Consider the following 27896-nt stretch of genomic DNA (forward strand, 5'->3'; position numbering starts at 1 on the left):
CAACCCCCTTAAGGTGTAGAATACAATATGCTCACCATGAATAGTGCAAGCACAAAACACAGAAAACTTGAAAAAAAAAAAAGGGGGGGACCGAGGATAAAAGCAACACACTAATTCGTCCTTATTCTATGATTCCTGGTCCTCGGTCCTCAACAAATTTCTCCTGGCCACAGAATAGAGGCATTCTTTACAGATATGAGGAGTAGATTCTGGAAGACAGTACTTTGAGACCCTAATAAGGTGCAGTCCGTACGCTATATAAATGCATTGAGACAAGTCAGTATGTCAGTTCTGACATACTTGACTCACCAAAGGTGACATGTACAAGCACTGATTGGGAAGCCTGAAGTGTAAAAAAACCCCAAAAAAACAATGAATGTATTTAATGCCACTTAACCATTTATGAAGGTAGACATGCAACATTTTTTTTAAAACACGGGTGGTATTGGTGGACGCCAGGATTCAAAAACGTGTCCGTGTATGATGCACCTTTCCGAGGGCATACTGGAGCTAATAAGTCTGTGCAGCAGTACTGAGAAGCACATCAAAAAGCCAACACTTCCTTACTCCAAATCCAAGGGCTAGAATGAAATATTCAAGAGCAATAATTTGTTTCTCAATGTACTCGTGCAAGGAAAACAGCGGACCTAATGTGGGAAATTTCAGTCCCATTTTGCAATTAATTGAAAACAGATTAGGACGAGGCCTCTGGGGAGCCCTGTCAGGCTGGGAGCTGGCGGGAGAGAAGAGCGAGGTGAAAGGCTCACGGAGGCCTGACAGTTTTACAGCGCTCGAGGCAATAAACGGGCGCTCCATGAAAGTGAATGCGTTTCGCTGATAGTGCTCGCAGTTTTCTTAGTCACATATTGATAATAAAAGACACTATAAAAGCGCGACTTTCGGCAAGGATGGGAGAAATAAAAAGAGCAAAAAAATCACAGAATGTTGCAAGCTGCAAAGTGAGTTGATACGAAGCTTTAAGTTAAAGATTATATAGAACACAGATTTGCAAACATACACACCGACATCCGTCATAACAAGACCTGGAGCGAGCAGCAGCCCTTAAGCGAGCCCCGTGCTCAGGTTAAAAGTTTAAATAAATGCAGAAACATAAAGCGCAGTGTCCCTGAAGCGGGCACCGTGCTCCTCTTTAAAGTTGAAAAAAACAATGCAACTCAGCTCGGCAAAAGTGAAAGCGAGGAATGCAGCTGTTTACAGGAAACAGTGCCCGGACGCGTGGCCACAACGTGAAGGAAGCAGCATACATGCAAGCACGGCATTTTTTTTTTATTTATGAAATGGGGCGCGTGCGAGTGCAGTGTCGTTTGGAGGTGGGGGGTTAATAAGAAGGCAGCATACAGGCAAGCACGGCATTTCTTTTTTTTTTTTTTTATAAAACCGTGCGCCTGAAATACCCAACTTGAAAAGCGCTCACACAGTAAGGCGGTGTGTCGGTAACTTATTGTTAAACTTGTTGGCACCTCACACAGCCAATGTAATTAAGAACGTAAGTCTGCTGGTAGAGTTACCGGCTGTTGCGCATTATGTTACACACAAAGTGAGGGGGGGCGCGTGCGAGTGCAGTGTGTTCTGAAGGTGGGGTTTAATAAGAAGGCAGCATACAAGCAAGCAATCTTACCTCGTTGGCGCGCTCGTCCGTTTTGTACGCTGCAAACCGTTAACGCACAGCAAGCATTGTGAATCACATATATGGAAGACAAAATAAGACGGCAAGGATTTGAAAAGCGGGCGTTTTTTATGCGTCAATATTAGTGAATAAGGGTTGTATGCGGGCGCTTAGCGTGTCGAAGGGTGGGCCGTGAGCATAACGTGAATAACAAGGAGGGAGTGCAAATAATGAAAGTGAAACGGCTACAAGTTAGCGCGCGCCATACAAAGGCAGGAAGCTGACGAGGAGGGAGTGGTAGAAGGGAGGGGGTAAGGGAGGGCCTTCACACGCACGATAAAAGAAGCCAAATGGCAGCTGTGCACGATGGCAGCTGTGCACATCACGCGGGCGCTTTTGCGCGTGATAGTAAGCTGGTGGCCGGCAACGTAGCACTTTTCTTAGCAGCTACTAAATGTCTTGCCAGAGCAGTGCATGCGCTGGCTCAGGCGAGACCTAAAAAGCACACTTTTTTTCTATTTCTTTGCATTTAATCAAATTGCTGCACACATGCTTTAGCTTAGGATGTTGAAAGCCCTAAAGCTCGGATGCCGTAATTGCTTAAGGTCTCGCATTTGCGAGAGTTTGAGCTATTGGAATTATAAATGACCATATCTTTTATTTATGTGTTTGCAGAATCTGCAAGGAGTGTTTATGCACCGCATGCAGGTTTTGTAAACACATCAATAAAAGACATTATCATTTACAATGCCAATAGCTCAAACTCTCGTAAACGCGAGACCTATTGCATTGTAAATGCTTGTTTCATTATTTCTATGAATTGTTGCCCTTTTTGATTTCTGTTTTTTATTTTGCTGTCTGTTCTCAGTTATTTGTTCCATCTGGCTAATGAGTCTTTCGTTTATTTTTATTGTAGTTCCTGTAGAAGGAGGACTCGTCTCCTTGTTCTCGATTGTAATTTGACGAATCAGGCAATGAGTGGGACATATAGATGCTTTTCATTAATAACCTCCCGATGTTTATCAAGTTTTTCTTATTTCTTATTTGCATTATTCTGGCAGTAGTTCCACATATTCTGGGAATACCTTGGGAAAGAATTATTGATTTGGCAAACTGTTATTGAATCCAATAACCAAGCAATGAGTATTCTGATGGCCTTTTTATATTGCTAAATTTGAAAGTTTTGTGTCTGAAATAAGCATTTATACAAGTATACTTGGAGAGGTTTCTCTTGTCCTTTCCCGATTTATACATTGAAAAGGATGTGATTATTCAGTGAATTGCATCGAGTTGCATTGTAATCACAATCTTATGTTCATAGCGGAGTGTGTTTTAATATGTATTCGGCTATCCTTTATTGTTCACTGTATTTAGTAATCACATTAAAGCCAATCTGTGTGGATTCTCTCCAGCATGTCTTTATTTGATGTGTGCCCTGGATGGCTTTCATTGATAGGTAGCCAGATTTAAATGTCTTTTAAGCAAAGTGTAATTGTGTATATATGAAGAATCCTTTGCATTAAGCCAGTGTGTATGGCTGTATCATTGAAATGGACATTTGTTGATGGATACGCATATATATAGATGGCTGCTAGATCTTCTGCAGCATGTTTTTCAATTTGTATTCCCAGATTCATCCACTTGTTTACTCTCGGAGGGTTTCCAATGTTTGAGCATCGGTTTAAGGGCGGTAAGATCCATGCAGGATGCCTTCTCTTTTGTTTAAATCGGATTATTTGACTACTGTGAGGTTATAGTGTGTTTTTCTCAAATATTCCATTAGGTTGGCTCCCTTTGTCCTGACAAAGACCCGTATTTGAGTTGTTGGATAGGTCGAAACATAGAATAATAATTTTGTTGGCTATAAAATCTTTGTAGTGTCATAAAACTTAAATTGAATTCTGAGTAAGCTGTGCTAAATCATTATGCTGCTTGTTCAGCAATGTCTTTGACATGTTCTTTGTAAGGAACACTAGCACACTTCTAACTTTCACTGCACCATTTTTTTGAGCAACCACTAGATCTATTATTTCATCCTGGAGATACAGCTTTGTTGAAATAGACCTGCCACCATTTTGTTGTAAGGAGAGCTCACTTTAAGTGTGTGTGTTTTGTAGGCAGATGGTCAAGGAATCTTCGCAAACCAATAACCCACTTATAAGCCGTGTAGCCCTGTCAGTTGAGCATAAATCAGGAATTGAACCGTTGAATCTCAAAGTAGCCTTTAAATTGAACCAAAGTGTGGTTTCAGGCATTAAAAATCTAAAAATGTTTGTTACTATGTAGATTGTCCATTCTACCACAGTTTCCTTCTATCCAATGTGGTATCCTCTTCACATTTCCTAGAGGCAGATATAGTTGAAGACCACACACTTTCCTGTCCTTCCCTATGCAGTTATAGAACTTTCAGCAACTCCCTGTCACAACATTTGTCCAACATTGATCACTCTCTAAGTGTAATGGCCATAATTGGGATTGATACTGCAACGGAGCTGCAGTGTAATAACACTAACATACAGCAGCACCAGCCCACTTTGAACTTACGAAAACGTAGGAGTGGCTAGTTTATTCTAGAATGAGGTTCACTGTCGCGTCCTCGTGATGGGCCTGTCTGGGTCCTCCGTTACTTCTCAGCACTAGGCTGTCATAATATGCCCATGTCTCCTAAGTTGTACTCTGTTCCCTCTAGCTATGCTGGTGTAAGGTATAAACGAGACTTGGACAAGTTAGTTTTGAGGCTTGACACCACTGTAAGAAACAAAGTAGGTGTTGGATTCACAGCTCAGGTTTCGTCAGATGAACCATTGATAGTCTGCCCCATTCAGCGTAAATGCAATCTGCTTCAATTCCAACAAAAACCTTCCCCCCCCCCTGTATTAAATGATCTTGACATCATATTGCCATCATGAAGAATAATGTCGTGATGTCTTGCTTACCTAAGGCCGTAACACTAGGGTAGGTGCCGTTTTATAATGTATTTTTAGGTCTCGCCTGAGCCAGCGCTTTAGCGCTGCTCTGGTGAGAGTTTTAGTAAGCGGGTTTTGGAAGTGCTAACTAGTGGCTTTTTTCAGGCCTCCAGCTACAGTGCATGTGCGCCGGGCACGCGCAGCATTTGGCAGCCTGCGTGATCACTTTCGCGGCCGCTTTGATGTTCTCAGTGAGCCGCGCGGCCACTGAGAACATCAAAGCGGCCGCGAAAGTGCACACCATTTGCCAGCCTGCGTGCCTCTCTCCGCCTTAGTGCGCGCGACGTGCCCTACCCCCCTCCCTTATCCCACTTCCTGCTTGTTTTAATCAGGGGTTTGGGGGGTACAACAGAGCGACAAACTGATTCTACGCTGTACGGTGCTTAATAACGTAACTCAAAGCCAGATTTTATCGACTTGAAAAATGTCATTCCTTTACCAAAGCATCGCAACACATGTTTATCACAGAATTGAAATATAAGTACACAGCAACATCTCGGGAGTCCACGGCACTACACTGTGAGGATACATCTTTAATTTCAAACTAAAAATGGCACAAGACCCATTTTCACGAATGATCTGATAATTTTCTTTCTCGGTTACAATTAGAAATACATTTCACATATCTTCACTCTCCTCAGTTCATAATCACAAAGACGAAGCTACTATATGTGTTTTGGGTATGGGAAACCGCTCGCGATAATAACAGAGGCGCAGGTTTATACTAGCTCTGCACGGATTCAAATATAACGCTTCCAAACTCCTTCCTGCCCTTTGGCTGCGAGGGATTAACAAACACAAACAAGCATTGGCATAGCCCATAGGTCTCGCCTGTGGGACCATATAAGTGTTTAGTTATCCAGCACAATATCCTTGGTGCAACAACATCAAGTGTTGCATGGCTAAACACTTATAAGGTCCCAAAGGTGAGACCTATTGGCTATGCCAATGCTTGTGTTAACTTAATGATAGTCCGCTTATGCCCAGTGTCACACCCCAATTCATCATGTGACTGCTTCAGTTTCTGAAGTATAATTAAAAAAACATTTTGTTATATTGATAATATCCCGCTCCCCCCAGACCCCCCCCCCATAAGATTACTGTCGAAGTTTTGATTCAGCAGCAAGACTGCTTCTAAATGTAAATATACAAACTCTGCTTTTCTTCTGTCCCAAAGGCTTTCCACTAGCTCCCAATTGAAAGACCTCCTTTCAAAGTTCCTTACTGCTCACTGAGCAGTAAACGGCCAAGGACCAAAATTCCTTCAATCAAAACTTGCAAAATACTTCCAACATAAGAATACGTTTTCCACGCTGGCACCACTGCTAATTATTTCAGCTTTCAAGTCGGTGGTGGGGGAGTTTGCATTACTTTCACAATAATGGAATTCCTACCTGCAAAGCTCAGAGCCTTTGAAAATCAATTTGAGTTCAGGATAAACGTTAAGAGTGGGTTATTCATTTTTTTCACAACAAATTTTATTGGTGGCAATCGCAATGACCCTGGCAGGGCCAGGTATCCAACCAATACAAGGTATATGCATAGGAGTAAGATGTTGACTTTTTTTATGTTTATCCAACAATAAAAGAACAACAATATAGTATAATGCCCCAACAGGGAGCTCTAGTGTCACATTACCACTGCAATGCATTTCACATAGCAGGCCTAGCCAAATTCCTCTATTATTTATACACTCTCATCCACCGCACAGCCCCATCTCCACTGTCACACATATTAATCTATGGAGGTCACCTAGAGAGGTTACAGAAGCAGCCAACGATATTTCGCCCACCTCTTCCAACTCTTGGGGTGTTTCTGCGGGCATCCCCTCGTTTTAAAGATTGGCAACTATAACACCATGCAAAAATCAAGGCCCTTTTTCCACACCCCGACCAGTGGAGGGGACACATCTTTCCATGCCCTCATAATGTCATGCTTAGCCAGTGTAAGACCCAGTAATAGTAAATGCCGTTTGTAAATGTTACCGCCGATGTCATAGGTAATGTGGAGTAAGGCGAGGTGTGTAAGGGATGCCCCACCAAGAACCTCTGACAAACATGTAATAACCCCCCGCCAGAACCTGGAGAGTGTGGTGCACTGCCACACCTGTGTGTATAAGAGTACCATCGGACATTTGGCACCGCAGGCAAAGCGGAGAGCTAATCATTCCTGTCCGCCGAAGCCTATACCTGGTGTAGTAGCCCCCATGGAGATACTTGAATTGGATAAGCCGTAATTGTTTCGCGATGGCAGCTGTTCTTGGGTATTCCAGGGCCTCAGCCCAGTCTTCATCATCAAGTGGGCCAATATCTTTCTGCCACGCCGCCCGCGTTTTATCCAGGGTATTGTTACTAATGTTCTATAAAGCTTAGTAATCTTATGCTCCCCTAAACACTTTGGCTTCAATAGGGCTGAATTCTGGCACAGTTCCCTGGTGCTGGAGATCAGGGGAAAAGGCATGACTGAACTGGATATATCTATAAAATTGCGATTCGTGCATTGCGTATTCTTGTTGCAATTCTTGAAAGAACCTCCGCGTCTGACCATAAAGGACATCACCTATCCTAGAAATACCTATGGTCTCCCAGACGGAAAACCCAGGTAGCCCAGCCAGTGAAGGGAGGAGACCATTGTGCCATAGTGGCATCTCTCTTGCTAGCCGACCTCACCATCCCATTTGTTGCAATCATCTCTTACAAATCCCAAACACCGTGACAGTGGCTGGAGGCAACGTTTTCAGGTTTGAGTTTGTATATAGAATCGTATGCAGTGACATATTACCAATCGGTAGATGCTCAAGCACATAAGCGCGATCCCCTCTGTCTCCATACCACCAATCGTTCTGTATGAGAAGATGCGAGACCGCATAATATGTCTGGACATCTGGTGTCACTATGCCTCCACAATAAACGGATTGAAAGCATGTTTTCAGTGTCACCCGAGCTGCCCTACCTCCCCAGAGGAAGTCTTGAAGAATGGAATTGAGCTGTCTAAACCATACTGTGTGGAATCGGGTATGGGTGATTTTGGAGTTGGTATAATAAACGAGGCAGTGTGACCATCTTAAAGATGGCAGATCTGCCAAACAAGGAGAGCGGTAGGTGAGACCAGGAGCGGATCTGTTCCTTGATCTGTGTCCACAACGGGGCGCGGATCTTTTTCCAGAAAGACCCCAAGATACTTCAATGCCTCACACACTGTTGTCACCTCTCGTGCCCATTCGCCCACCCATCCTCCTCCTCGTAAATACTACAAATAGGATTTGCGGGCAATCATATAGAGACAAGACTTCTCTCCGAAGATTTGCATAATTCGGAGTAACCTGGGCCCGACCTATCTGGTTGTATGAGAAAGAATAAACCTTGTCTGCATAGAGTGCAATGCGGTTGGAATTCTCTTTCGACCAAACAAAGCTGTGGAGCTGTGCACCCAGGCCGTAAGAGGCTCCATGGCCAGTGCAAAGAGGTTTGGAGAGATGGGGCAGCCCTGACGGGGTTCCCCGCCTAATAGAAAAGGCTGGTGATGTTGAATCTGCCACCCGAACAGAGGCAGTAATGTCCGTATCCAGGAGTTCAATGTATTTGAGGAGACTAGTGCCAAAATTTAATCTGTTCAAAAGTGCAAATAGATATGTCCAACTGAGAGAATCAAATGCTCTATCCATGTCCGCAAACTAGAGTGCCGCGGGCTCTTCGAGGCGATCTATGGATGCAATTTTGTACGCGCGGGATATTGTCGTGTAGCGCGGCCCGGCATAAAGCCCACCTGGTCCTGGTAGACTAGATTCGTAATGTTCGGCACTATACGGTTGGCTATAACCTTGGTTAGGAGTTTTGCTTTGATGTTAAGAAGTGAAATTGGGCATTATGAGGCATGTTTAGGGGGTCGACCGGGTTTTAGTAATACCACGATTTCGGCCTGGCGACAGTCAGTAGGAAGATGCTCTCGCTGAAAGGACTCATTCAGTGCTTCCAGGTAGGGAGGCAAGAGGAGGATCTGATATTTCTTATAAAATTCGGACAGGAAGCCATTTGGGCCCTGTGCTTTACCCGGCCGCATCTTGGACAATGCCGTCTGGAGCTCTTCACTGTAATTGGAGCCTCTAGTTACTCCCTCACTGAATCCGCCAGGGCACGTGGGGGCAAGTCATCTATAAATTTATGAACCAGACACGATGAGAGAGACTCACTGGGAATATATAAAGTCTCATAGTAGTTGGCAAAGCTTGCTGCAATTTGTGTGGGATCAGTGAGTACATCTCCGGCAGGACCGCAGATACTCGGAATAGTCATAGGGCAAAGTGTCCTCTGACAGGCAATGTAAAATTGCGCTCAATTTATCTCCCTATTGATAAATTCTGCTACGCGTAGCGAGCCACGCCATTCTGGCCTCGTCCATCAATTCACTGGTGTATATAGTTGCTGTCTGTGGGCTAACTGTCGATGCGCAATGCCACCATCTCCGCTCCTACTCCTGTGTTCCAGGTCATTGAGGTAGGCTTCCATATGTGTTAACTTCTCGCGACGCTGCCTACGCTGTGCTGTGCAATACGCAAGATCTACCTTCATGGCTTCCCAAAGGGTCTCGGGGGGGGGGGGATTCCACCGTCCCAGTTTTCTGTAAATAATACTCCAAGATGGCGGTGTGGATATGGTCCCTATACTGCTTATCAAGGAGGTGCCATTGGGGGGGGGGTGCACCGACCCCAGTTGTAAGTCTAATAGTGTAGGGGAATGATCCGAAAGACCTCTGGGCAATTTCGCGGTCACGTCCAGCCGATAGGCAAATATAGTCAATACGAGAAAAGGACCCATGAGCACTAGAGATATGTGTAGCCTGTGTCCGATGGATGAAGCCCCCGCCAAGTGCCCACCCAATCCATTCCCTGAGTTGCAGTTTTGATTCTCGCGGCTCTACAGGTCTGCCCGTACTGCGCCAGCGATCGTCCTGGGGACATATAATATTTTTCCAATCACCCCCAACTATTGTTACGCATTTGGGACTTTCTGCCCATAATCCCAGGCAAGCCTTCAGTCAGGTTCCAGGCTAATGGCGGGGGAGCATATACTTTTTACAGGGTGAGCGACTCACCATACAAAGTACCTGTGATGATGACATATCTGCCCTGGGTGTCTGTCCAAATGTTCTCATTAATGAATGGGATTTTGCGATAAATCAATATGGCCACCCCGAGAGCCCTGAGTGAATCCAGAATGATAGGTCTGCACATATCCGAACCGTGACAGGCACAATGTCTTATTGCCCAGCAGGTGTTTCCTGCAAGAAAAGGATATCGGCTTCATGGCGCTTTGCCTGGTGCAACACTGCCCCTCTTAACCTTATCAAGTAGGTCCCGGACGTTCCAACTCACAATGCGAAGACGCTTATCTCGTGATCCTAGCATATCTAAATGTGTAGAAAACCATGGTGAACATGGATGAAGGGCAGCGCTCGACCAAGATAAGAGAAGGAGACCGTATGCATGCAATGTGAAAACAATACACTATTTGTAACAAAACCAACAATTTACCCAACCCCTCACCCCAATACCTCGAAGAACATTGAAGCATCTGTCGCGGTGAGAACGGTGACCCAACCCCAATGGGGGCCAGGGACTACCATCCAACAATGGATCCACCCCAAAGCATCCCTTGCACATACAAGTGTCCGCAGAGTCAAGGGAGGCCTAATAAAAGTAGCCCCAAGTGGTGTGCCATCGGCATAGCATTGTACAGTAAACTGACAGGGTGGAGGTAGGATGCTGTTTGACCTCCAGTGATCTCCATGGAGCGGACGCGGGACTTGCTGCGAGTCTTGGAGCGTTTCTTCGACTGACCTGCGGCGCCATTTGTCCAGTGCCAGGGAGATCTTAGAACGCGGGCCCCCAGACGAAGAATCGGAATCCAGTCTTGTTGGCGTATGGGGCCGAAGCCGGACGACCTCATCAGTCCAGTTAAAGACCTCCTCAGGTGACTCAAAGAAGTGTATGCATGATTGGTATGCGACCCGCAGTCTGGCCGGAAATAGAAGAGAATATTGAATTTCTGAAGTTTAGCCTTGGCCTCTGTAAACGATTGGCGGTGCTGCTGGACTAACCTGGTGTAATCGGGGAATATCATTACAGTACGCGATGCGTAATGGATGGGCCCCTGCTGAAGAGTTTGTTAATCTAAACCAGATTCTTCACAGTATCAATAGGAACTTGGTCACAAAGGAGCATGCTGTCTGCAATCTGATGTCACTGCACTACTGTTTCGTGATCAAGGAAAAATCATAGGACTCCACTACCCTTATAAACCTCTCGCTAAATAAAATCCAGGGTAAATCCGATCAGTGAGTGCTTTGCAATTCTCCATTTACATTTTTGTTTGGTAAAAGTTTAGCTACATAATTTTACCTATCTTGCTGTAGTGTGCTTTCTGTGTGGATAGGTGCGTGGGCACCCCTCATGGGAGGAGTAAGTGCTATATAAATGCTACATGGTTACATCCTAAAATTGCATGTTATCTCAAAACGCCTCCTCTAGATTCCTAGAACCATGGCCGAAAATTTTAACTTGACTTAAAACTAGCAACTGTTCATCTTTACATTCTTTCTTTTGAATGACCCTCCTTGTCTCTGTGTGGCTTACTCTGTCTGTGTAGCCTACTCTAAGCACATACCTGGTTGCCTACTCTCTATTATAGTATTTTTTGTGAACTTCCAAACCTCACGTCATTGGTCACTACCTCCTTTTTGAAACCACATCTTTTCAACCTAACAATACCTATTCTCCTCTTACCACTCCATTTAGCCCAACCATTTGTATAAACTTGCATACTTCCCCGCTAACAATGGCACATAGGTCCTATTAATTTGAACTACCACAATGAAACTGGAAAAAATGCATAGCATCCTTGATACCACGAGACTAGTTCTAATAACTTGTAATAAATACCACCCAGTTACGCAGCACGCCCTTGAACCTGAGGAGACTTTTTAGGATAGCGGCGGATAGCACACAGGAGTGGCCCAGAGCAGGCTGTCTTATATTGGACCTGGAAAAGGCATTTGATTGCCTGGAGTGGCGATACCTTTCGGTGCTGCTGTTGCGCTATGACCTTGGCTGGGCCTTCCTGCAACTGGTGGGCCTTCTATATAAGGACCCTACGGTGCGGGTGCGGTTGGGTCCGTACACCTCTGGCGCCATACCAATCTGTAGGGGCACTCGGCAGGGATGCCCGTTATCGCCACTCCTGTTCGCTTTGGCGATGGAGCCCCTGGCGGCGACTCTACGGGAGAGGATGGGGGCTGGCATACCATTGGGGGATGCAGTCCATCAGGTGTCGCTTTATGCTGACGACCTGTTGGTGTACGTGCGAGATATAGACGATATTCCCCCTCAGTTAGCCCACATCTTGCGCGACTTTGCTGCTATTTCGGGACTTCGGGTGAACGCCAGTAAATCTTGCCTTTACGCGTTCGGCGAAGGGCGGAATGAGCCCGGATACATCTTAAATGCCACTAGGGTACAGTGGAGAGGAGACACCTTTCGGTATTTGGACTCCGGATCTACCGTCAACCGGCGGACCTACTTGACGGCAATCTGGGTAGGGCCTTCACGGCCATTAAGTCCCAGGTGCGCTTCTGGAACGCATTGCCGCTAACGGTCATAGGTAGAGTGGCGCTGTCCAAAATGGCGATCCTTCCACGGCTGCTATACTATTTTGCTAACCTACCCTTATATGTCCCAGCGTTTTTTTTTTGCTAAACTGTCGCGACTCCTTAGGGACTTCATCTGGGGGAACACTCAGCACAGGATGTCGCTAAAGTAACTTTATCTCCCTACGGACCAGGGAGGTCTGGCCGTACCCTGTTTTGAGCATTATTACTTATTGGCCCAATTGCAGTGGATAGCCAGCTGGTTTGCGGGAAAGGGATCGGGAGGACACTGCGTCCGCGCTGCCGCCGCGCTCTCTTGAGCAGTTGCTGGTGCTGTTCCACCCAGCCACTAGGGCTGCGATGCCGACTCCGCTCCTTCTCGCTGTGGCATATCGATGCTTCCGCAGGAGCTTATTCCTCACCAGAAGTGTGGTCCCATATGCGCCGGCATTACCGTTGGAGGGCTCCCCTAGAGGGACAGGATCGCTCACCTCCCTTGCGCTTGCACATTGGCGGGAGGCAGATATTCAGACTCTGGGTGACCTGTACCGGGACGGAGTGCTCCTCTCATTTGACTCGCTGGTTGAGGATGGAGGATTACCACCGGGACAATTCTTAACTTATCACTCCTTAGTTAGGACCTTGGTTGCCAAGTGGGGAGACATGATCACAGAGCCCAGCCAGCACCTCACTATACAGTATTTACACGTCATGGGGAGAGGCCGCCGCCTGATTTGATGGTTTGCGGCGTCATTACGGACACATACGGCGATCACCCTAGAGCCGCTCTGACATAGGTGGGAACTAGACCTGGGGAGACAGCTGGCAGATAAGGAGTGGGAACGAATATTGAAAGGCCCGGTGCGTATACCCAGAAATATGCGCCTCCGACAGATACAGCTGTTCGTCATACACAGGGCGTACCTTACCCCCGCGGCCCTCAATAGATACTTCCATCGCACTGACGCACTGTGCCCTAGATGCGCTGAGCCGGGGGCTGACCTAATACACATGCTGTGGAGCTGTCACACATTACACTCATACTGGCACGCGATTAAATGAGTCCCTGCGCACTATAACAAGCCGTGACATACCCTTTGACTGGATGGTTCACCTGCTGCACCATTTTCGAGGACGCCGACCACCAAGGTGACGTCTCGGTTCCTGGATTTGGGACTTGCGGTCGCGAAGCGCCTCCTAACTAGGAGGTGGAAGGCGCAGGACCCACCCCATCCGCAGGCATGGAGGCCCTCGCTTCTCGCGTGGGCCGGAGCGGAGGGGACCGCCATTAGACGGGAGGAGACATTAGGGTTGAGGAAGACGCCCATAGTCGCACAGTGGGAGGAGTTGCTCCAGGCGCTCAGGCAGGTTGGGGGGACGGACTTGGGGGGAGAGCCGGCGGGCGGGGGGACACCTTCAGGACAGGAAACGGGGAGTGACCTCGTAATGTTCCACACACGACTTGCATCTAGAATGGACGCCACGAGAACGCACATCTAGGCACATGACTGAGAGCAACAACTAAGTCACTGCACACTGACATGAGAGGAGGGGAACAGAAGGGTAGCGGAGACCGGGATATGCATAGTGGAGCTGGTCTAAGTTGAGGTGGTTGAGTTTTCACGTATTTTGTTTCACTATTATCTGTTGGAAGCAGATATGGATTCGGCTGCGGGACCTAAAGGGATATTTTGATGTCCTCATGTTTTGGTATAGTGGGCTGTACCTAGCTATGCTCGAGGACCGCACTATATAAGGGGTTTCCGAACAACTCTATGAAGTCAGCATTCTACAAACTATTGCACAGCTATGTCTTTTCATACTTGATATGTACTGTTATTAGTAATGAGTGTTATGATAAATGGACCCATATCGAAGTAAGCCGAATTCCTGTAAATGTTTTGAAAAACTAATAAAAACAGATTAAAAAAAAAAAAATACCACCCAGTTACCAACAATAACCACCCGGTTAACCACTGACCTTAGATACCTTAGTGACATGCTATGTCCCTACCAATAGTAACAAGTAACCACTAGCTGAGGGTACCGGAGTAGCGTGCGGCCTGCCGTAAAACCTCATCCAGCTGTGGTATGCGCTATATAGCTGTAATATAATTTATAACATCTTATTCGAAAGATAAATAAAATATAATTTGGGATAAAGGAATGAAAATGGAAAGACCCTTGTGTTGTGGTATTAAGATAGCTTTTTCGGCTCCCTAACAACCTCAAAATGTTTCAGGGTGGACTAGTCTGCATGGTTAGTAGTGTGTGTACTTTGTAAAGTAGTGTATTCGGGACGTGTTTGTCTTGTGCATGAGGCTCAGAGGTGTGCTCCACTTACATTGCAGTGAGTTTGTTGTGCCTCAAAACAATGTGCGAAAGATAATGTTTGCATTCAACATTGAAAGGTCCTTAAAAAAAATCATTCATGGCACATTCACTTAATCAAATGTGATCAGAGTATGCTAAACTTATTACTCAAAAACTAAGCTACAAAACTGCACAAACATGTTCATGCACAACTTAATAGTTTAATTATTAAGCTCTACTTTGATGATGATGGCTTCATATTATTAACATTGGGTTTCAATATTGCCAAGAAGCCAGTCTTTTGATTTCCATATCAACATTGAATGTAGCTCTCTGGTTTACTAAAGATATCTTGGGGACCTTGAGAGAGCGTCCTTGGGAAGGGATACTGCCTTTTGCTTACAATTTACTTTGTGGTTTGTAACAAATATATTTTGGCTTTCTATTTGCTAGCTTTATTTTATTTGTTCAGCGTGAGTTCAGCCCTCCCAAGAGATAAAGCCTTTTCACACTACCTCTCTTCGTATTCTTTCACAAGTGCTCCTTTCTGTAAACGGGCCTGTATATCTTGTCGCATTTGCTTTGCATTCAAAGACAGAGGTCAAATGGCAGACTCTGTCTTCTGAAGGAGCTTTGTGATAATTTTTCTTTATCTGACTTCAGTGAGAGGATTTATGGGACAGTCCTGATGGATACTGGGCACACAACAACATTTAAATAAACTGCATATATTTTAGAACATGTCAGAATTAGGAATGTACAAATGAGGCACGTTTTTGTTACCTCTGAAGTGTTTTGGAAACCAATACTTTAATATAATCAAAACAAATCCATACACTAGGTGATGCGATTTCCACACTATCATTTGTGCGTTGTATAGTTTTATTAGTAAAAGTGTAATGTCTGTGCAGATGTAATGGTATTTGCAATTGAAAATGTGTTGTCTCTAATGGCAATGTGGTACCACACCATGCTGACTCGATGGAACTCCAATCTACACCATGCACTCTAAAAGCTTTTTGTGCCACTGCACTCTACGCCATGCACTCTGTGCACTGCACTCTATGCCACTCAACTCTATGCCTCTCTGCTCAGCCCTCTACTTTATGCCAATGCACTTTACGCCACTCTACAACACTTCACTATTCACGAACTGCACTCTACACCACTCCAGTCTAGGCCACTCCACTCCGTTCCCCTCTGCAAGCATTACTGTATGCTACTCTAATCTACTCTGCACCACTGCACTCTATACCACTTTACATCATTGAACTCTATGGCCCTCTACTCTACATCACTGCACTCAACTATACTCTGCAGCACTGCACTCACCGCCACTCTACTTTGCATCACTGTACTCTGCACCACTCTACGCCACTGCGCAACTCATCTACACCACTGCCACTGCCTTCTATGACGCTGCATTGTATACTGCTGTATTCAAAGCTGCTGCACTACATGCCACTATACTTTGCAACACTCTACCCCAATGCACTCTCCTCTGCGCCACTTTTCCATCGGCGCCACTTTTCCTCTGCGCCATTTTTCGTCTGCGCCGCTCTACTATGCCATTCTTTAATCTAAGCCACTGCATACTTTGATGCTGCATTTTACACTGCTGAATGAAAATTTGCCTAGCTATATTACAGGTAAGTTTCAATTCTATTAAGGACACAGAGGCGGGGATTATGCCTTCTTCCTTCACTTTAGTTTCACAACAGCCATTTTTTAGAACAAAAGCTACATTTCCCATGAACAGGGAAATAGAGTTCTAAAACACTAGTCCTCCTACGCTGTCCACACTACAGTCCCAAGTTGGTCCTTCCACTCTGTCTACTCTTCCTCTTTCTTCGCGCAAACCATTCCTTGTCGGACTTCATGCATCTTGTTTGGATTCATCGTTTCCTGAAAAATAGGCAGCGTCAGAGAGTCCAGACCGAACTAAGCATCAGAACAACACCATATAACATTAAATACGTGACCATAGACACTAGATAAGCATGAACATACATTTTAGTTGACCTCCTAAATCAATTACTTACACCAGAACGTAGAGGGTCCACTTCTTCAGTGGTCTTTGGGCGGGATAGTCATGGCCTCTGTGTCCTTAATAGAATTGAAACTTACCTGTACTACAGCTAAGCAAATTTTCATTCTATGTCCGGACCGGTGGCTCCGATTATGCCAGTTCAAAGCTTGTCAACCACCAATTGAGCCACTTCCAGCATCAGCTGAAAATTAATCCTCTTATAGGTAGAGTCTGAGGACCAAACAGCAGCGCTCATCAGATCTTCCAAACACGCTCCAAGAGCAAACGCCTTTGAGGCCATCGCCCCTCTTACTGAGTGGGCACCAAACTTCTTTGTATTGATCCCCCGCCTAATGCATCACCCAACGCACCCATCTGGCTATGGTGTGGGATGAGAGTGCCCTCTATGGCTTTCGTAACACAATGATCAGTTGTCTTTTACCCAGAGGGCGAGTCTCTTCAGTCAATTCCTCATATGCTCGGAGGCACTGCAGCACACAGAGTTTGGGTGAGTCCCGGAAGGTCATGGTATGAAACAACCCTGGTATACACTTGGTCCTTCTACTTTGTGTAAATGAAACCCCATCCGGGAGAACACTCTAGCTGAAAATGTCTAAGGCTTTCACGTCCTATACATGCCTGCAAGCACCAGGCACAACAGTGTTGCCAATTTGGCTGTAATCTCTTTGCGTGACAGAAACCGGTTTGGTTGCCAGGATAGGAAAAGACTCCACACCGGGTTCATATCCCATAGAGCGGAATACCGCAGTTCTGGAGGGCGCGAAAAGCGAGTCTCTCTGAGGAGCCTACAGACAAATGGGTGCTCCCCTGCCGGAGACCCGTGAATGGGGGTATGGCTCGCTGAGATTGCCGAACGGAAGATGTTAATCGAACGGTATGCCAAACCGTCCTCCATTAGATTCGCCAGGAAATTAAGGATGTGGAATACACCCTCTCCCATGAGATCAACACCCCGTCTTACACACCAATGACGCCATCTGTTCCAGGCTGATAAGTACCTCTTCGTAGTGCTGTCCTCCCATGCTCTGGAGAGGAAAGGCTCAGCCTGTCTCGTAAGGCCTGGGAATGACCAGTGACGCCAGAGATCCGCCAGGCCATCATCTTCAACGTTCCTTCAACTAACTGTCAAAGAGGATTGAAATCTGGATTCAGGAGGATGTGAGGAAAGTGGGGTAGTCTGATTGAAGAGTCCCAGGAAAGTTCCAGAATAAGTGGAAACCACACTTGAGATCTCCACAGAGGAGTGATCAGCACAATCTCCACCTGCTGGCGACAGACGTGGGTTGACACCCGCGTGATCGAGAAGGGAGGAAACGCAAAACCCTGCTCCTGCAGCCAGTCCTGGAGAAACAAGTCTATCACCTCCGCTTGAGGATCTGGACTCCAACTGAAAAATCTTGACAGCTGATGATGTAGATGTGACGCTAAGAGGTTGGCTGAAAAGGGACCTCATCTCTCCGCTAACTCAGAAAATACCTGCGGGTCCAGTTTCCACACACTGAAATCTAAGAGGTGACGAGAATGCCAGTCTACCACTTCGTTTGCCTGACCCAGGAAGTATTCCGCTGTGACCAACACTTGGTTCTATAGGCAGACAGAAGTTCCAAAACTCCTTGGCTAGGTTTGCTAGTGCCCGGGATCTGGTGCTGCCTAGACGGTTGAAGTACCGGACGGCAGAGATATTGTCCATTTTGAGAACACACGATTGCACCCTGTCCTTCGTCTAGCACTGCACTGCAAATGACACTGCCAAAAGTTCCAGGCAGTTGATGTGCAATGATTGTTCGTGTTCGGACCAGGGTCCACCTCTGGAAAACTCTCCGCACCTGGCACCCCAGCCGGATGGGCTGGTGTCTGACTCGATCACGATGTCTGAAGCGAAACTAAAGTTCATTCTCCCGTTCCACACCTCCATGTGTGTGAGCCACCAGACCATCTCCTCCTTGACTTCTGCCGTAAGTGGGACGGATTGCGAATAAGTCAGTCCCCTCCTGAGGTGGTGCCCCTTGTGGCGCTGCATCGCTCAATAGTGCAAGGGGCTGGGAAAGATGGCCTGAATCGAGGAGGAGAGTAGACCCACTAGGCGAGCAAGCAGGTGCAACGAAGTGTGTGACCTGGCCCAGTTTTGGCGCAGCTCGTGCCTGCTCTTCGCCATTTTCCGGCTGGAAGACTGGGGGTCGAGGAAATGGAGTCTATTACGAACCCCAAAAAGGTCATGCACTGGACCGGGGTAAGGAGGGATTTCTTCCTGTTTATGATGAATCCCAACGCCTGCTGTAGTTTGACTGCCATCTGCAAGTGTCTGATCAGCATTTTGGGACACTCGTCCAAGAATAGCATGTTGTCTAATTACACGATCATCCAAATGCCTTGTGCCTTTAGAAACTCCACTGCTGGCCTGAGGACTTTGGTGATGCACCACAGAGCGCAGGATAGCTAGAAAGGCAGAGTGATGAACTCCAAGACCTGGCCGTCCCACCTGAACTGTAGAAAATGGCAGTGAGGAGGAAAGATCGGGACTGTGATGTATGCGTCCTTCAGTTTGAGGCGGACCATCCAGTCGAGCGGCCTCAATACGTCTGAGGAGGTGGATCCCTTCCATTGTGAAGTGGGGATATATCAACCACTTGTTGTAATCCTTCAAATTGATAACTGGTCTCCGACCCCCGACTAGGAAAATGTTGCTCACAAACCTGTCTGGGATGCTCTTCTGCGCAGTAAATCGACCCTTTTTGGATGAGGGCCGAGACCACCTTGTGTATCAAATCTGCGTCTCGCTGAGAAAAGGAAACCGGGTTAGTCACCTGATGCAGATGGCAATGGAGCTCCATTTGGAAGCCCTGCGCCGTCTGGAGCACTCAAGCATCGCTCGTGAGTGAGACCCAGGCCGGGAAGAGGAGAGCTAAATGACCTCCAACCCGCAGGCACGCGCTGCAGGTTTCGCACTCTCCTTTGCACGAGTTGTTGTATTGGCCGCGGAACTTCTGTCCTCTGGTGGGGTAGAAAGTATTGTAGCGTGCGTTGTCTTGGTATGGCTCAAGCCCGGAGCCTTGTCGCCTGTCAGGGTTGGAATAGGAGGACCGGTCAGTCGAGTGGCCCCTGTCACGACTGGCCCCCTGTAAAACCAGAGGGGTTAAGACTCTCCGAATGTTGGACTGGGCCTTGTCCAGTGAGGTGAACGTCACCACAAACTTGCTTGGTTCTTTGAAGAATCGGTTCGCAAACATACCACTCTAGGCCACCGCTTCCGCCTCCAATGAAGCCAGGTCTCCTAACTTTGGGTCCACCTTTAGAAGAAGGGAACGACGTCACTCAGTCGAGAGCGCACAATTTGCGTTCCCCAGGAACACATTGGCGCACTGCACCTCTGGGAAAATCCACAAGCCTGAGGCCTTCGCCTCCTCTGCCATATAAAGGATTTTGGTCATCAGACCCACATCGTCTAGGAGTTTGTCCTGGCCGGAATGCCAGGACCTGTCAATACCCTTCTTAGGGTCCTACACATATTTGGCCAGAAATGTTACCATCTTTGAGCAATATCTGTTGTAAGCGCAACTTCCCCTCTAAACTGGGAAGAGGACACTCCGCCTGGAGGCGGTTGTGAGCGTCTTTTTCCATGGGCTTGTGTAGACGGCTCGCGACGTACTTGGCCACCTTGTCCCCTGGAATCCAGTCCGTGGACCTGGGATGGACGATGTCATCTGGTTCTAACATGTCTGAAACACCCTCTGGGGAAGGGGGGTTGAGAGCCATGGTCTAGAGGTACCTCCATCGTAATCTGTGTCCCCAGGTGAATCCCCGGTGTCCTGGGGGTCGAGGGTGGTGGGGGAGCTATCAACAGGGGCCGCTGGCACTGGTTGTGGGGGAACCTGCGCTAGGAATGCCTGCTTTAGTCGCACAAAAGCATCTGCGTCCACTCCAGGATTACACTGCTTGTTTGGGGGGGCATGGTCCTGGGGTACCAGGGGGGCTATAGGGGAGCTGGCATAGAATTGGCCCATTTGGTGCAGTCCTTCGTGGTCTGCGCAGAGAGGCGCTGCTCTAATGGCTCCATGGCTTGTTTCACAGCCCTGTATATGGAGTCGTCTACTGCCTGACAGAAGTCGTATTCCCTTGGGAAGAAGGACAAGGAGTCCTACTCCTGGAACTGCTCTTGCTCTGACTGCATGATGGGTAAGTAAACAACACACAGGGAAAAAACCCCACCCAGAAGCAACTTCAGTGCTGGGGGTGCACTGGGTTCAAGCACAGAGTGTGGCAGAATTCGGCTCGGAGGAAGCCTAGTCTAATTTGGGTAGCCAGAGGCACACAGTGTAAGAGACAGAGCCTTATCAATGGGCTACCACCCGATACAGTGTCCCATGCGGCACCACTAGCCGCCTTCACAACCCCGCAGGGTGTTTAAAAAAAACAGCACAGATCCCAGTCGGCCTTAAACAAGAGGAAAGGAGAATCACAGACCCAATTTGGGTGTCACTCGGGTGGCAGGGGACAAGGCTAGAATCTCCACAGGGCAGTGTTCGTCAGCACTCTATCTCAGGTGCCTGACTTGCGATGACCATAGAGAGGGCACCGCGCCCCCAAGCGGTAGGAGGACTTCACCGCACTCACACATGGGCAAAAGGTTGCGTAGGGTACTCAAGTGCGTCCCGCGACCGCAGGAATCTGTGGAAATAGATTAGAACCCAAACACTCCAAAATGCAAGCAAACAATATGTATAAATCTTCCCCCCCCCCCCCCCTCCCAAACGGTAGAAATGAGAAAAACGACTTCACTTGCTGCTGAGCAGCGAAGAAATAGGAAGAGTAGACTGAGCAGAAGGATCAACTTGGGACTGGAGTGTGTACAGCGTAGAAGGACTTGTGTTTCTGAACTTTTCCATTTCCCTGTTGTTCATGAGAAATGGAGTTTTTGTTATTGATCTAAAAAATGGCTGCTGTGAAAAAAAGGAAATGGAGAAGGCATAATCTGAGCCTCTGGTCCTGACATAGAATTCTTTGGTGCTGCACTCTGTCAGTATACTCTGCAACACACTAAGCCAAGTCACTCTACAACAGTCGACACTACGCAACTCCACTATATGCCACTTCACTCTATGACACTCTCCTCTCCACCACTAAATTTTAGCCATGCTGAGCAGCAGCCAAGCTGGTGTACAACATCGCTTAAACACATTAGCAAAGCCAATATCTCTGGTATAGGCAAGACCTTTTTGCTTTCTCAATGCTTGTTCCCAGTTTTCGTTGTTGCTCATTCATATCAATATCACTGTTTTCCCTGTTAATGTTTTGGCTCATTCAATATCTTTGTTTTGACAGAAAGATCAGGATCCTAATGCTGCGTCCCTCTTGGATATCTTTAATGACTGGCTACAGTAAGTGTATATCGCTAACTATTGTTAACAAAATAAGTATTATTTCCTCATCTTTTTTTCTATGTCTTTGTCACGATCTTTGAAAGTGAATATTTAATAGTTACCTCTTGTCTTTATTGTCTCTATTCTTTTCTTTATACATTTTGTGATGTTTCAATCAAAGAGACATATTTTTATGTTTTGAAAACGAACATTTTCCTTTTATTTTAAGAAAAACTCTATTTTTTGAAAATGTACATTTCTTACCAAAAGGAAGAGTACTAACCGGTATTTACATCAAGATTATTTTAGCGATAGGCGAGCCACCGGGACTGACATCACGAATGTTAAAATGTTATTTGTTTTGTTTTCTCTCTGGGTTCTTGAGGTCTCTTGGCTTTAACTTTTGTCACCAATTTTCCATTGTTATGCTGGTGCGGATAAGACAGTGAGCACTCAAGTTTGTTTCGATATAATGTACTAAAATGGTAAATAAAGTAAAAAGAAAAAAAAAGATTTTAGCGGTAGTGAGAGGAAATACTGCTGTCTTGCAGATGGTCAATTCACCAGCTACTGGAGCAAATGGTATAGAGGTGAGATCTTGATACTGCCTAGCTCAAGGTAGGTCACTTGAGTGTCGGTAAAGAATCAGCGATGTGTTGGTGAAGTAGAGTTACAGCTAGATTATGAAAAATGCTTAAATGGTAGTGTCAAAAGTGAGCTCTTGACCCACTTATCAAAAAGAACTCTTAACACTGCAGAGCGAGCAATTCATGGTAAAGTCAATAGGTCTGGCTTTGGTTACCAGTCTTTTGTCTTTGCCAATGCCTGTTTTGTTTACAAATAGTTTTTGTACAGATTACCATCTTTGAATGGTTTTATTAAAGTAAAAAATCTTCCATGCATGTGGATGCTGACTCGTTCAGGCAATAATCACTTAATGTTTTTTCTAAAAGATAAAAAGGTCAAAGATAACTGTCCGTGTGGATGGAGACTTGCACTCAAAAGTCCAGCTGTTTTGGATTGTGTATAAAGACATGCAAGAGGCCTGGAAGTTGCATGGAAGTTGCATTGGAGTAGGAGTGCTGCCAGGCACAAAGGAAAACAAGCATTGGCAAAGCCAACAGGTTTGAGTTTATTGTTCCAGCACATGCAGTTTTAGCACATTAGAGTGATACACAGAGGCTCACCAGGAGTAGAGAGGAAGAGCTACAGTTGTAAAGTGTTCTCGTGTGTGTATGTGTATGTATATATGTGTGTGTCTGTGTGTATATGTATGTATGTGTGTGTGTGTGTGTTCTCGTGTGTGTGTGTTCGTTCTCTCTCCTTCCTTTTAAAAATGTATTTTACCTACTGGCAGTCGCCAGTAGGTAGTTATAGTGGAAAACCATATTTCCATAAGAAAAGTGTTTATTTCTGCCAACAACTTTGGCGCCGCTTGATGGATCTTTAAAAAAAATGTCAAAACTTTTGCTACAGTCAGTTCAGCTGCTGTGTCGAAAGTTTCAGGGTGATCCAACAAGCGTCAGCTGAGAAAAAAGGCGCAGGTCCCAAAACGTGTTTTCCCCATAGGGATTTTGAATACAACTACAGCCCGAACCACTGAACGTAATTACACCAAATTTGGCAGAAAGCTAGCTGTTTGCCCAGAAAGTGTGCTTTTTGTTATGGGGTGTATATCTGTTCGGTAGTTTCGCACATATTGAAGTTTAAAATTTTTAGCTATCTGGGGATACGGGTCCTTGCAGTGGATTCGCATATCCACAGTCCCCATGCTGAAATTTGACTGCCAACACTTCAACCAGGAAGTGTTGGCAGCCATCTTGGAGCTCAGCTTGAAGCAGAGTCCGACATAAAATGTAAAAAAATAAAGAAAAGGGAGCAGGGTAGGATTAACCTTACCCCAGAGGTATGGCGGGGGTTGTTCCCCACAGAGACCCCACTGGGGGTTAAATTAATTTTTTTAATTTAATTTTGCAGTAAATTTTCAAGTGGACCCATGGTAAAATTGAAAGAGAAAAAAAAAAACACACAGGCTCCTGTGTGTCTTCTATAGGACTCTCTCTGGTGAGCCAAATTGCAGGGCAGTGTATCTTAATTATGCGGGGGCGCCCATGTGGAACGCTCCGGTGTAAACAGTATTAAAATGATACCGGGCCGGCACAACCCCTCCCCGCAGCCCCGTGGACCACCACCTCATTGGGGCTAATTGCAATGAAATGGGGGTTCCTACCCTGGGAACCACTTCCTCCCCAGTGCCAAAATGATTTTATTAAAATGGGAGGGGTTGCATGTGGGCCCCTCTTCCGTGCCCGTCTCAGCCCCGTGGACCATCACCTCCCGCGGGCATGCCCCCCCCCCCCCCCCCCTCCTGGAGCCATATATGGCCCTGGTGACCGCTCCTGCTATGTCCTGGGGTGTGCACCCCCCAGAACATAGCTCCGCTAACTACAACTGCTGAATTTCTCTGGCAAACAGGTAACTATAACTTATGTTCCTGCAATGCTCTTCTTATGACCTTGTATATTAAATCACTGATATCTCAAATAACATCACTCATGACATCATCAACACTCGCCTAATCACTCCTTCATAGAGCCACTCGCACATCAACTCACATATACAGCCTCCAACTCACATATACAGCCACTACAGAAATACAGACACTTAGGTACCCACTCCTACTCCCACTAAGCCATTCACCTATATAGATACTATCATATCTACTCTCTCACCCATAGTCACTCTCCCAACCCTTCATACGCTCACTCACCGTACAGTTACTCACATCCACTCACTCCTAGATATACTAGCACATCTACTCGCTCATCTATACAGTCACTGAGACAAGTACATACTCTCCTATGCCAGCTCACACTGACTCACCCATACTCCCACTTACACACCCATTCGTGCACCCATACAGTCACTTATGTACCCTGTCACTCACCCATACATACATTTATGTAGCTGCTGTTGCCCATTCAGCCACCTATGTGCACACATTTATTTACAGCCACTGACGCACCCATATCCTTTCATTCACCATTACAGCCACTTACACAGCCACTCACTCATGTATACAGTCTCACATACCCACTCACTCCTGATTGCACCACTTACTCACCCACTCACTTATCCATATAGGAACTCCCTCAGCCACTTATCTTAGTATATATATTTAACACTCAGTAACTTTTGGAAAAGACTCATAATCACTGGATGATGTAACGATTAATGTCGTCAGTGATGTTACTGACCATGTCATCAGTGATGATATATGTGAGGTCATAAGCAGTGCATTGCGGGGTCGTACGTTATAGTTGGCTCAGCTAACTATAACAGCTGAATTTATCTGGTTTTGTACGAGTCAAATGTATTTCACTGAAAAAAACAAAGGTTAAAGGAACATAGTTAGGTGAAATGTTCAGTTACAACGCAATGTTTGAAACTCTAAAAACTAATGAAAATCACCAGTTCTAGTTATCTCAAGTAAGTTTAACTCGTGCCCTAAGGTAACTAGAACTGTCTCCCGCACCATATACAGCTTTCTCATTAATAATTTCACTGCAAACGTTGCAGTGATATTATCAGTGATGTCATGGAAGATGTCATGAGTGATGTAATATGTGGGTCATTAGCAGTGCTTGACGAGGGGGCGAGTTAGTTAACTTAGGACACACCAACATCTCCCATGGCCAAATACTGATTATCTCCAAGTCCTCTCCCTTAAGAATCAACGCCACCATTACATTATACAGAAATGGCAAAGTCATGGTCCAAGCCAACGACTTCAACCTGCACCAATTTGAACTCGCCTTCCCTAAGCTGCGAAACTCCATCTCAACCCCGTCCAACCACCCCACCCCAACACGTCCCCCTAAACCCAACCCAAGAAAGAATGGCCATGAAACCTGATGCAAGCCCTCACCTACTGAACGCCTCAGACCTACACCCCACCCCCACGCCAGACCCCTCTCTACCCTCTACTCTCATCCCCCCAACCACTCCTCCCACCTTGAGACATCACGCCCTGACCTACCCCCTGTCCCCACCCAATACATCTATCCTGATCTCCCTACCCGTGCCAACCCGAATACCAGCCTCACCAACGCTCAACTCTCAAACAGAACACCAATACACTCGAAACACACCCTACACAACCCCCCACCACCGCCCATCGGAAGACACGTCCCTCCATTTCCCCTAATCCTACCAACCCTTGACCCTCCTGTCCCAACCCTCAGCCGAATCTGTGCCCCAACCCCTCCCACTAATCCTACCACCCCTCGACCCTCCTGTCCCGACCTACACCCTCAGCCGAATCTACCCCAACCCCTCCCCCTAACCCTACCATCCCTCGACCCTCCTGTCCCAACCCACACCCTCAGCCGAATCTGTACCCTTACCCTTCCCCTCCCCCACCCCAAACCTAGAGTCAATGGTAGAACTAACTGAACGCCTCACATGTATAGCAAAACAACTCAACCCTCTTACCAATGACCCCCATGCACCTCATAACCATAACCGAAAACCTATCCCTTCTCCATAGCCTAATCAACACAGTCACGCAGGGCATAAACACAATCCTTCTCAACACCAAAGCCCCCCAGTTCCCGCCCAACACCCAATACTCCCCTCCCTCATAAACATCAGTGAGCCACCTCAACTGCCCAATCACCAGACGACCAGCTGGCGCTCCACCCCTAGCAACACCAATCTCTCAGACCAAGAAGAGTGAATCCTAAGATGTCTGAGAGTTGCAGCGAGACTCGCTAAAACCTACAACCCCAGAACAATCCAACCCCTCCCCCCCCCCCCCCCCCAACATACAGGTAATCACCGGAATAGGTAGAGCCTACAACCAACCTACATCTACAAGATCTCCCTCCCAACGCACAACCATTCCCCAAGCTCTCCCCCCTCCCAAAACCTTTCCAACAGCGGCAAGATAAACTGCATGCTTATAAACTGCAGATCCGCAGTCAAGCACGCAATAGAGTTGGCTGATGCCATACTGAATCACAACATTGACATCGCGTTCCTCACTGAAACCTGGCTCAATAAAACATCCTATCCGCTCCTTGACCACCTAGTCCCCCCTGGCTTCTCCATCATTAAAAAAGCCAGAATTGACCAACGCGGTGGTGGCATTTCCATCATCCATAAGAACAGCATCCATTTAGTTGAATTCAAAACCCACTCCTTCTCTACCTTCAAATACCTCAACACACATCATCACACAAAAACAACAAAGTAACAAAATGCCATCTCATCTACCACCCCCCAGGAAATTCTCCTGCATTCAGGGAACAAATATCAGACCTACTTAAACATTGCTCGCTAGCAAATACCGACAACATCATCCTGGGTGACTTCACCCTTCCCTGGAATAACAAAAAGGGCACTGTTATACAGTCACTAAATGAACTCCTTCTCACTATTGAGCTCACCCAACACTGCAAGGGTCAAACCCGCAACAACGGCTCTACCCTTGATGCAATCCTAACCAAAAACGAAACAATTACCATCAATAACATCCTCCAAATTGACTGGTCAGACCACCACATCATATTCAACATCAATCAAACCGCCGCTCCCCCAGTCAAAACACAAATAACCCATCAAAGTAGCAGAAACCTCAATGCCATCCCCCTCCCTGTCCTCTAAGAAACCATAACTTCACTTCTCCCACCCCCCACAGACAACCTCAACACGGTCGAGCTCACTACACTGTACAACGGGACAGTGACAACTGCTCTTGACCAACTAGCCCCCCTGAAACTGAAAAGAGTCAGAGACATCCCCTCCAGAGCCTGGTTCAGCAAAGACCTCAACACCGAAAGAAGAAAAGTTAGAGCCGCTGAGAGACTCTGGAGAGGAAACCCATCCACAACATACAAAGGGATGCAGCACAGAAACCGATGACATTCACAACTCCCTTG

The 27896-nt window shown here is 46.5% G+C and overlaps 1 protein-coding gene across 6 annotated transcripts in view; it reads left to right on the top strand.

The window, feature by feature from the left end:
- LOC146867141 (uncharacterized) overlaps positions 1–27896 on the top strand; it is a 799234-nt gene that overhangs the window by 82040 nt on the left and 689298 nt on the right. For all 6 annotated transcript variants that reach the window (XM_085603589.1, XM_085603590.1, XM_085603591.1 and 3 more), the window contains exon 2: positions 21917–21972. In XM_085603589.1, coding sequence (XP_085459715.1) covers positions 21917–21972 — 56 coding nt within the window. The remainder of the gene's footprint in view (positions 1–21916; positions 21973–27896) is intronic.

Source organism: Triturus cristatus, chromosome 1_2 (assembly GCF_964204655.1).
Source record: "Triturus cristatus chromosome 1_2, aTriCri1.1, whole genome shotgun sequence".
In the NCBI taxonomy this organism is placed as follows: Eukaryota; Metazoa; Chordata; class Amphibia; order Caudata; family Salamandridae; genus Triturus; species Triturus cristatus.